This window comes from Aricia agestis, chromosome 15 (assembly GCF_905147365.1).
Source record: "Aricia agestis chromosome 15, ilAriAges1.1, whole genome shotgun sequence".
Lineage (NCBI taxonomy): Eukaryota > Metazoa > Arthropoda > Insecta > Lepidoptera > Lycaenidae > Aricia > Aricia agestis.
Genome location: NC_056420.1, coordinates 13,177,502 through 13,189,959, shown reverse-complemented (window position 1 = coordinate 13,189,959; position 12,458 = coordinate 13,177,502). Strand labels below are relative to the sequence as shown.

The window sequence follows — 12,458 nt, the reverse complement described above, 5'->3', positions numbered from 1 at the left end:
TGGAAATAATAAAGTTCTGTTTATATTGGAACGCAGCAAGGCGATATCATGTATTTATTGAGCTTGTACCGTAAGTTTGTCGACCACAAGCTAAAGCTAAATTGGAACAGGCAGATAGGAGCAGGTAGGCCGCAGGACTCACCCTGTTAAAATTTCTTTTGTAGTAAATAAAGTTTAGTTTGGCTTAAAAATGCTTCGCATCGCATCGGCTCGTTACGTTGCAATTTTAGCAAACCCTTATAGGGATGTGTGAGAGGAAGTGTAGTTTTGGAGGCTTTAAGCCAACGCGTCATGATTCATAAGCCTTCGGCGGCAGCTTTAAATTTATGTACTATCAGACAAGTTAATTCCTAGGCAGATGGCGGACCTAAGTAATTTGGTCGCGGTATGTCAAACCCATCCTACTGATCACTGAACTAGCTAACATTAAATTGACATAAGCCAACCACATGACGTAGGTCCGCAACTGCCTAGGAATCAATTTCCTCGATGGTACAAGCAGTATAGGCCATGGCCTATGGGCGGTAGCGTCCTATGGCGTCCTAGGAGGGGCGGCAGTGTCCTGGGATGGCGGCAGAGTTCGTACATAGGGGCGGCAAAATTAAAATGGGCAATGGCCTATACTACTAATCTATACTTACTAATATTATAAATGCGAAAGTATCTCTGTCTGTCTGTCTGTCTCGCTTTCACGCCAAAACTACTGAACCGATTGAAATGAAATTTTGTACACAGATTGTCTAAAGCCTGAGAAAGGACATAGGCTACTTTTTAACTGGAAAAAGGGATTGTAAGGGGGTGAAAATGCGTAAATTTGTTCAAATTAAGTTAGTTCCAAAAACTCATAACAGATGGCGTCAAGAGTCGCCTAGATCGCGCTATCGCTTGCTCATATTATGTATTTCTATAAGAGGTGTTACCATGTTGAACTAAGTTTTTTTGATTTTTTCGATTGTTATACACGTTGTTAATTAATAACTCACCTACCAACTTAGATATCAGAAACAACAGCGCCAAAACTACTGAACCGATTGTAATGAAATTTTGTACACATATAGTCCAAAGCCTGAGAAAGGACATAGGCTACTTTTTTTACTGGAAAAAGGGTTGTAAAGGGGTGTTTATGCGTAAATTTGTTCAAATTAAGTTAGTTCCAAAACTCATAACAGATGGCGCCAAGAGTCGCCTAGATCGCGCTATCGCTTGCTCATATGTATTTCTATAAGAGGTACCATGTTGGGCTGAGTTTTTCGATTCTTTCGATTGTTATATATACGTTATCAAATAACTTACCTACCAACATAGATATCAGAAACAACAGCATACCAATAATAAATACTAAATAGTTTATGGGTAAAGTCAAAGTTGTGTAATGCAGCTAAGTTGTGTAAAGCTAAATAAGCTTTGAAATTTGGTATAAAAAAGTTTAATTAAAAAAAAATTATGTGCACACTACACGGCTGTTTTGGGTATTTTGATTTAAGGGGTACCAGAGTTTTCAAAAGCTATTGACACCAATTTTGTTGACACCGCGCACTATAAACTGAAGTCCACGCGGACGAAGTCGCGGGCAACAGCTAGTAAAAATATATATCATAAAAATATAAACCTGTTCAGCGGTAGCTAAGCTAAGTTGACACATGAATAATTAAGTTTAACGCCATTGAATAATGATTGAGTGTATGTAACATGATCATAACTTTACACACGTTATATAACCGCGGTCAACGCTTTCAAGTTTACCTCCGAAGTCCGTCCCACTTCTGACGAATATTCGAGAATTACTCATTGATTTGACATTTTGCCAACACATGAGGTCATAATGATAAGAAGGCACAGTTACGCATATGAGATGAGGCATACACTCAAATTCTCATCTCGAGAACAGCTGAACCAATTTCGGTAATTCTTAATGCGTTTGCTTATCGGAGGAAGGTCTGATGAAATAAAAAAGTATAAAATTACGTAGAAAATTAGCAAACCTATCCTAATGACAACACTATTTCAGAATACTAATTTGTTTACGCGTATCTTTGTAAAATTATGTAGTTGCAAACTTGGTTACTACTTACTTACTTCCTATATTAAAATACAGATATTGTTAAGTTCTATTGTATCTTTAAGAAACTATCTTAAGAGGCCGGGTGCCATCGAAATTCTCATACATACGTTATACCAAAATCATTTTCACATACGAAAATATTTAACATGTTTGAGTTACTTTTCGGCTTAAAATAGTAATTACCTATGTTCCTGCACAAAAATTTACTACATAATATTTAAACACTAAAAAATATTTTTAGTGTATATTTTGTGAAACATCCTACTTCCTACTATCCTACTTCCTACTTCCTACTAGTCCTACTAATATTATAAAGGCGAAAGTTTGTTTGGATGTATGGATGTATAGATGTATGGATGTGTGGATGTGTGGATGTATTTTTTTTTTTTATGAAAGAAGGGGGCAAACGAGCAAACGGGTCACCTGATGGAAAGCAACTTCCGTCGCCCATGGACACTCGCAGCATCAGAAGAGCTGCAGGTGCGTTGCCGGCCTTTTAAGAGGGAATAGGGTAATAGGGGAGGGTAGGGATGGGAAAGGAAGAGAATAGGGGAGGATAGGGAAGGGAATTGGGCCTCCGGTAAACTCACTCACTCGGGGAACACAGCGTAAGCGCTGTTTCACGCCGGTTTTCTGTGAGAACGTGGTACTTCTCCGGTCGAGCCGGCCCATTCGTGCCGAAGCATGGCTCTCCCACGTATAAATCCCACGTATGGATGTTTGTTACTCTTTCACGCAAAAACTACTGAACGGATTTTAATGAAACTTTACAATAATATAGCTTATACATCAGAATAACACATAGGCTACAATTTTAAACGACTTTCAAAATGGGGGAGGTGTTATGTTCGTTTTCTTATGTTCAACGATTACTCCGCCGTTTGTTAACCGATTTTCAAAATTTTTCTTTTGGTATGTAGGGTATCATCCCAATCTGTGAATCCCAATCAAAAAAAAGGTGATCTGATGAAGGATCCATAAGTAATCGAGGGAACTTCTCAAAATTTATGGGGAAACATGTGGTGACTTCGGTTTCGTGAGAAGTATTCTAAGCATATGCTACAAACAAGTAAGATTTTGCACCGAGGTATATCTGGTATACCGTGGTTCGGAAAGTGCTGAGAGAACTCCTGATACAAGTTTGGGAGTTTCGGCGTTGTTTTAAGAACGGAAAGCATATGCTACTATGCAAATTACATTCATCATCATCATCATCGCTACCATAATATTATACCGTGCATCGTCCCATGATTATGAGCCTTTTCATAGTCATTTAGATCGAGGCTCGAGTTTCTCAAGCGATAATTTAAAAAAATAATATAAACCTGAAGAGTATGTTTGCTTGAATGCGCTAATCTCTGGAACTACAGGTCTGATTTAAAAACTTATTTCAGTGTTAGATATCTCATTTATCGAGTAAGGCTATAGGCTATATTATATTATATTATATTATCACGCTAAGACTAATACGACCGAAGAAACTCAGGAAAATGTGGTAAAAACGGGGAAAATATTAGAAAGGGTTTATCTCACGAACTACTGGAGCAATTTTTATAGCAATATTTGGCACTTTTATAGAGTAGACCACGTGAAAGGAGTATTTATAGCTATTTTTATTCGAAAATGTACGGTTTCTGTGAAATTCCTAATTTACGCGGGCGAAGCCGCGCGGGACATCTAGTGTTAAATTTTTTCGTATGAGAAAATGATTTTGGTATTACGATTTACGTATGTATGAGAATTTCGATGGCACCCGGCCCCTTAAGAGTCAATACCCAGTAGATTATGACTTTTCAAACGAACGGCGGTCCTCAAACTTTTTTGGTGGCGCTTTGTAAAGCAAAATTTTTGACAACCCCAAAATAAAGGAAAAAGTTTGAGCTATTGCGATAGAAGTTATTCATGACGGATTTTACATTGAAAAATTGAATTAATAAGATCAGGGGGGTGAGCCAAAATCTTTTCGTTTTCGGTTCGTTATAGAATCGCCGATGAAAATATATGGAATTGACATTAGACGAGTCGAACGTCAACGTCATATTAACGAACGCTTTCTATAACGAAGCGAAAACGAAAAAGTTTCGGCTAAATGGCCAGGGGTGAGCCAAAATCTTTTCGTTTTCGCTTCGTTATAGAATCGCCGATAAAAATGTATGGAATTAACATAAGCGTTCGTTAATATGACGTTGATGTTCTACTCGTCTTATAACAATTCCATACATTTTGATCGGCGATTCTATGACGAAGCGAAAAAGAAAAAGTTTCGGCTAAATGACTAGGGTGCTGATCTGCGCAAGTTGTCGCAGCCTAAGATATCTTTGCGACATCTTTTGTCTCGTTGCTATCTTTTGCAAGTGATTACATAATGAACACTTACCTCAATAGTTCGTGTGAACGAGCTGTTCTCATAGCGGACTCTCATGAAGGCTGTTTCAAAATCTAACTTTTTATTAGGTTCACCTCACTTGTTATTGCTTCATGGGCTTACACGGTTTCGTCAGTTAAATACTTGTGGTTCCCCAGTCACTTTCAATCCATAACTATCCATACTAATATTATAAATGCGAAAGTGTGTCTGTCTGTCTGTTAGCTCTTCATGGCCAAACCGCTGAACCGATTTTGCAGAAATTTGGTATGGATATACTTTGAGTCTCGAGAAAGGACATAGGATACCATTTATCCCGCAAAAATGTACGGTTCCTGCGCAGTGAACTCCGTTGTCGCGGGAGTCATCTAATAGGATTTGTATATTTATGCAATAGAGTGAACACTCTAGAGAGAGGGAGCGTCCGTGGCTTAATGGGTAGACCTTTGGCTCGCACTCTTAGAGGGTGCAGTTTCGAACCCGGGTGGAGGCGTGTACCTATGAGACATTTTCTGATCTCAAGTACGGACACTCGTACGGTGAAGGAAAACATCGTGAGGAAACCCGCACATAGTTGGTCCCAGACGTATTGACTAGTTCTTTCCTCTGGACTAGGCCGACTATGATGCGAGAATGCCGTATGCGCTTGGGCAACCATACGGACATTTAAAAATCTTGTCCCAGGCACTACAGTATTTGAGGAGTGGTTACTTCGCTCTGAAAAATACCGTATGAATCATCCATAACGTATGTAAAGGCCTAGTTTTTACTCTAGAGGCAACACCAGAATAGATAGTAAACAAAAAGTTTTGTTCGACCTTTGGAAACGTTTTACCAATATTCTGAGACGTGTGCAACTGGCAACATGTCTGATTTTGGTCGAACTATTCACTGTATTTCTCGACTGTGATCTTTGCGTGATATTTCGTATAATAGGTCTACTAGGATCTGATGTTTTAAATTTAGATGGCAGTGTTTCAAAAAATATTCTTGATCATTTTTATATTTGTATGTTTCACACACAGAAACAGCCGCTATAAGGAAAAAAAGGATCAAAATGTTTTATTCCAATTACCCCGATATTTCAGTCAATTTCTTTTCTCACTTTTTGCCATGAGATCTTGGTAGACCTATAATAGCTACTTTCAAATGCCTTTGCGATTAAAAGTAGATGTTTATTGTTAGGTCTTGACTGTGGCCTAGTGAAAAATAATAGTAAGTTATTGATTTTCTCTAGAGAGGATGCAAATTCGATCTCGGGTGACGTGTACACCAATGAGAAATTAGTTACAGATCTGAAGTACATTATACAAACGCTAGTAAGGTGATGAAGTAGATCGTGGTTCATTGCCCAAAAGGGCCCACTACTGAAACATTACTGTCCGTCCATCTGTCTGTCACTACACTTTCTCACCATGTTAACAACACATCTAAAGGTTGCAGTAACATCTGCAAGCAGGAAATGCTGATTAAGGTAAAACAAATGTGCAAAGTGGTAATTTTGTCACCGCGGTTGAACGACCGTTTAAGCGTCTAAGTATGTAAATCTTGCGCGAGTAGACCGCCTTGACACCGTTTTGTGTCACACCTTTCTCTAATCTTCTCATTGTAATGTTCTTAACCCATAAACGGACAGGTTTTACGCTTCTTAAACTTGTAATTGACCATTGTTTTAAAATGGTTTTTTGCTAAGCATTTGATAAGTGCTATCATTGTTATACAAAGATATTTGTGGCACATGGATGATACTTACTGTCATGGGACGTAAGTGTCTCAGCTTTGGTAGCTGTAGCTGTCTATGAAGTAACTATTTAAAAGATGAAATAAGATCTAATATAATAACTAGCTGTTGCCCGCGACTTCGTCCACGTGGACTTCAGTTTATAGCGCGCGGTGTCAATAAAATTGGTGTCAAAAGCTTTTTAAAACCCTGGTACCCCTTAAATCAAAATACCCAAAACAGCCGTGTAGTGTGCACATAATATGATTTTTTTAATTAAACTTTTTTATACCTTTTAAAGCTTATTTAGCGGTACACAACTTAGCTGCATAATGCATTACACAACTTTAGCTTTGCCCAATAGCCAATACCCATAGGCCATAAACTATTTAGTATTTATTATTGGTAGACTGTTGTTTCTGATTTCTATGTTGGTACGTGAGTTATTTAATAACATGTATTTAACAATCGAAAGAATCGAAATATTAACTCAACATGGTACCACGTCTTATAGAAATACATATGAGCAAGCGATAGCGCGATCTAGGCGACTCTTGGCGCCATCTGTTCCAGTTTTTGGAACTAACTTAATTTGAACAAATTTACGCATAAACACCCCCTTACAACCCCTTTTTCCAGTAAGAAGTAGCCTATGTCCTTTCTCAGGCTTTAGACTATCTGTGTACAAAATTTCATTACAATCGGTTCAGTAGTTTTGGCGCTCTTGTTTTTGAATTTGATATCTAATCTAAGTTGGTAGGTGAGTTCTTAGTTAATAACGTGTATAACAATCGAAAGAATCGAAAAACATGGCATAACATGGTACCACCTCTTATAGAAATACGCATGAGCAAGCAATAGCGCGATCTAGGGGACTCTTGGTGCCATCTATTTTGAGTTTTTGGAACTAACTTAATTTGACCAAATTTACGCATTTTCACCCCCTTACCCTTTTCCAGTTAAAAAGTAGCCTATGTCCTTTCTCAGGCTTTAGACTACAATCGGTTCAGTAGTTTTGGCGTGAAAGCGAGACAGACAGACAGACAGACAGACAGAGATACTTTCGCATTTATAATATTAATAGTATAGAACGTGTATAACAATCGAAAGAATCAAAAAATTTGTTTTAACATGGTACCACCTCTTATAGAAATACGCGAATAGCGCGATCTAGGGGACTCTTGGCGCCATCTATTTTGAGTTTTTGGAACTAACTTAATTTGACCAAATTTACGCATTTTCACCCTTTTACAACCCCCATTTCCAGTTAAAAAGTAGCCTATGTCCTTTCTCAGGCTTTAGACTATCTGTGTACAAAATTTCATTACAATCGGTTCAGTAGTTTTGGCGTGAAAGCGAGACAGACAGACAGACAGACAGACAGAGATACTTTCGCATTTATAATATTAGTATGGATATATTGGTCTCTCACAAAAATACTATTTAATTACTCTTTTTGGATATATTTAGTATGATTAATTTTGAGCCAGACCTAATTGATATTAATTTATGTTGCCTACAAAAATTAAAGAGGGCACATTATTTTTATCGATGATAATAAAATCCTGACCCTAATTATAGCCGATTTGTACGCAATATAAAAGAGCGGGCCCAATTAGTCTCCCTGAGGAACGCCTAGGCGTAATTTAAATTAAGATTGAGTCGAAGGACTTATACTAAATAAACAAAGTCATTTTCTCTTCAGTCAGGATTGTCTAAAATTAATTTTAATCGAAAGGTTGGATGAATGAAAATAATTCGCCCTAGACTGAATGTTAAATTTTTACTACGAGTAAGGTTTGTAGGTCACTTTGATATAATAACCGACTGTTGTAATAATTATGTAATTTCACGGTTCAGTGTGGAATCAAGAAAGTGTGCGATGTCGCGATACTTTTATTGAGCGCTGTGTCATTTTGTCGGGTTTTATTACTTTAAAGTTCAAACGGTGTGTTAATTGATTTCTGTAATTAATTTAATATTAAATCTTAACGTAATAATTTTGCTAATAGCATAAAGAACATAAGTTCATAAATATTATCAAAAGTATTACAAAAGTAACAGCTAAAATGTGTTATAAGTAGCCTCTTAAAATTTTATACACTGCGTGTTGACTTACTGTTAGGCCAACAGTAAGTCAACACGCAGTGAAATAATGTTTAACTTAAATTATGCTTATTCAAATAGGTAAGTACCTACTATCAGAGAAGTTGATTCCTATGCAAATCGGGGACCTAAGTAGTTTGGTTGCGTTACGTCAAACCCAACTGACAGATCACAATTAACATTGAATTGACATATTCGACCAAATAACGTTGGTCTGTCAATTGCATAGGAATCAACTTCCTCGATGGTACAATCCCGCTTGCTAGAAACTACCAAAGACCGTTTGAAAACTTTGCTTATATTTTCTCTAAATGTCTGTACAAAATCAACACTGCTAAACCAGCTATAAGCCTTTGCAAGGGCTAAACCTCTTGGGCTAAAGGGCTAATCCTCAAAATGTGTTCTGTGGGCTAAACCAAGAAAATGACCGCGAAATCAGCGGACGTAGTTGAACTTACGTGCACGCACTCAATAGATTATAGAATTGAGGCAATTTTTATTTAGTCAGGTCACTGGTGGGAACTATCTTAAATGCAAGATTGTTTCGAATTTTCAGGTAAGTACTTACTATCACACAAAACATAACAGTTACTTGCTGAAACTGTAATTTTGAGTAACTACCGTTGACTAATCGACCGAATAAGTGTCGAAACGTCCGAAAGTATGTTAACCATTCATGAATGTTCATAAATACGAACAATACACTCAAGTTCAATGGAATAGGCCGAATTACGTAGTCCCCGTACAACTTTCACTCTTACAGCATCACAACGTGTTTTGCCGCGCATTTGGCGAGCACGCGTGCGCGGAAAATGTTCCTGCAACTATTTTAAATTTCGAACCGTTAATTTTTTTAAAGCTTGCCAATTTTTTTTTAATAAAAATGGTAAAGTAAACAGCGATTTTCGAATTGGCAAAATGTTCTATTTCAAACGGTATTTTTTACGAACGGTGATTTTCGTCGCGTGGTGTAAGGAAAACTATGCTCTCGGCGGTGATGTTTTACAGTTCATATTCTCGTGTACTCTTTGGATATCTGTGATATTAACTTTGCTAACATATGACTACGATTATTGGATATACAAGGGGATGTTCTCGCCCCCAGCTTGGCCTGTCGTGGGTCATATTTGGAAAATGGCCACATTCAGGGAACATAGTGGAGTATTTTTTAAAAGGATGTATGATAACTACAAGCATAAACGATTTATAGGTGAGTGAATTATTAAAATATTATACAAGTACCGAAACTTGAAGTGCGAGTTATTATGTGGTTATAATTATTTCAAGCGACAAAATGATTCGTCTTTAGAAAAATTATTGTATGTTCTTTGACATACTCTAAACTTTAAAATATCATAAGTACTTTCATAAGACTAATATCTAAGACGAGCTTTTGCCCGCGGCTTCGCTCGCGTTAAGAAGTATTATTATATACAAACTTTCATCCCCTATTTGAACCCCTTGGGGTTGGAATTGATCAAAATCCTTTCTTAGCGGATGCCTACGTCATAACATCTACCTGCATGCCAAATTTCAGCCCGATCCGTCCAGGAGTTTGGGCTGTGCGTTGATAAATCACTATGTCAATCAGTCAGTCACATTTGAGTTTTATATATATATATATATATATATATATATATATCGACCTATGCAAAGAACAAAGTCACATTTGCAAACTCTCTACTTTTCAGGAGAGCAATATAAAGTTTGTCTTACTCAAATTTAGCTATAGCTTTTTTTCCACTAGTTCTTTATACTTGATTCTTTTAAAATACGTATATAATAGTATTATGCATTGATTCTTATCAAAACAATAAATTGAAATCCAATATTTTAAAAAATAGTAGTTTATATATGCACATATGACCATTTCTTGCGGAAATCACTGTACAAATGTGTGTCATATATGCAAATGAAACCTTGTTCTTGGAAAGAGTGCTGGTAGGTGCTGGTACCAAGTGTAATTAAAACTTTGTTCTTAGTAAATTCTGAGCGCTAAGAGGTTTTATTTGTTAAAGGGCATAAAAAGACACAAAGAAATGAAAAAAATAAACATTTATTAAGTAATCACAGTATGCAACATAATAATCATAGGTAATTAAATTTTTTAATCGTTTTTATAACACCATGTTACATAAAATATTATATTATAATAATAATCAACAAAATAACACTGAATCTCGTGTAAGTATAACATTATTTTTTATATAAAAAAAATCTTAGGATATTACCTAATCTCAAAGGAACTAAAAAATCAACGAGCTTTAACTAATTAGGTACATAATTATAAAACATGGCATTTCCCTGGGTCACGACATTTTTAGGGGCACGGTTTAGCTAGGGTAGGTAGGGTAAGTGGAGTAGGTAGGGTAGGTAGGGTAGGTAAGGTAGGAAGGGTAGGTAGGGTAGGTAGAGTAGGTAGAGTAGGTAGGGTAGGTAAGGTAGGAAGGGTTGGTAGGTAGGGTAGGTAGGCTAGGAAGGGTAGGCAGGGTAGGTATGGTAGGTAGGCTAGGTAGGGTAGTATAAAAATGACATAAAAATTATAAATATTGCTAAAAAATCTTTACTAATTAACATTATTTTATGAGATCAATATATTTTATGAGATCAAAACGTTAACATAATTATTATTATTATGCTTAGCTCCTTCTTAGAAAATGCAATCAATAAATGACACAGCTGAAGGTCAAAAAATAATTAAAAATACAAATAAAAATTGTTTCTTCACAACGTAATTAAGTACCTATAAAATTATAGGTCAAAAAAGTAATCAAAATATATCAGTCTTCTTCACTATCACTACTTATATTATCATTAGCGTTATTATTGTCGCCTGAATAAGGGAGAGATCGGAAATAATTCGCATATTGAGCAGGTATAATTCCCGAATCAAGTAAACTTATCAGATCCTTGTGTTTATCTTCAGATAAATTTAATGGCTTTTTGTAAGCTTGCTGTAAGATTGGTACAGAAGAAACGGCATTGCGGCGGGTATTAGAGCATATTAAAATCGTTTTGTAGACTATTTCGTTAAGATCATATTTATACAACAGCTTGTTAGGTTCTGAATTATCCACGAATACTTCTCTTAAACTATTCCACGACACTTTAACTCCTTCTGTGTTTTTATCCCAAAATTTATTATTGACATGCATTTTTAGTTCAAAAAAATTATTTTGTGTCATATTTCGGACTTCATAAGGATAATCTGTACATTTCGCCCAGCGAACTAGCAAACGCCATTCGTCAGGAGTGTAAATGGTTTTTTTTTCTGCTTCTCGTTCTATTAAAGCATGTACACTGTCCCCCTCATTTTGAGTATGGCCTTTCTCTAGAAACCTATGCCTTATTGATACATTAAACTTTTTAGCGCAGTATGTATAAAGAAAAAAAACGAAACGGTTTTTGTTCTGTCCGGCGCAGTTATCGGACCAAAAGCGAAATTCCTGTACACCATTTTGAGCATTTTTCTCTATGAAGTCCAGCAAGCAACTACCTACTTCATTAGCACCTCTCTTTGCGACTGTCTCATCCCACATATAACAACAAGCCTTTTTATTTCCCATATCAAAAATTGTAAAGTTTAAACAAGATAATTTACGCTTATAATAAAAAACACTAACCTGCCCATGAGGACATGACAATACTTTTTGAAAATCAAAAACCGCCGATAAGATTTTGCCACAAGATTCTACGGCGGTACGTTTGTCTACATCTTTAAATTTGCGTGCAGTATTTTTATTTAGTAAATGTTTGTTATAACTATCTTCCTCTTCGTGTGTATGATCTGTCTTATTGCGATAAATATGGCAGACATCACACTGGTCTTTTTTAGGGATAAAAAATCCTAAATTAAAATTTTGATTAACTAAATCTCTGTATTGGCGTACTGTATCTGCCTTGCTAGCGTAAATTGAACTGTCAAACCAATCTTTATATAGCTGAAACATTTTGGGAATGGTGAGACTGCCGTCCAGATAAAGTTTAGTAGATGATTTCCGAATATAGTGGGATTCAACCGGGACAAAGGATCGAACATGGTCACACACACTTCTGAGGGTGTCAGGCTTTATTACGCGATGGTGATTTGCGTGGCGTCCTCTCATGTCCTCTTCCATAACAGTGCAGCCATCGTATTTTTCCCAGGCTGTTCTAATTATTTTAGTACTTACAGAAAGTGTATTTAAAAACATAGTTTTACAGAC

General features: G+C 36.5%; 1 protein-coding gene across 1 annotated transcript in view; it reads left to right on the top strand.

Moving 5' to 3' along the window:
* The first annotated feature begins 9,079 nt into the window (after nucleotides 1-9,079).
* Nucleotides 9,080-12,458, top strand: part of LOC121734311 (cytochrome P450 6a22-like) — a 28,294-nt gene continuing 24,915 nt past the window's right edge. The window contains exon 1 of the mRNA XM_042124841.1: nucleotides 9,080-9,463. Coding sequence (XP_041980775.1) covers nucleotides 9,172-9,463 — 292 coding nt within the window. The 5' untranslated portion in view covers nucleotides 9,080-9,171. The remainder of the gene's footprint in view (nucleotides 9,464-12,458) is intronic.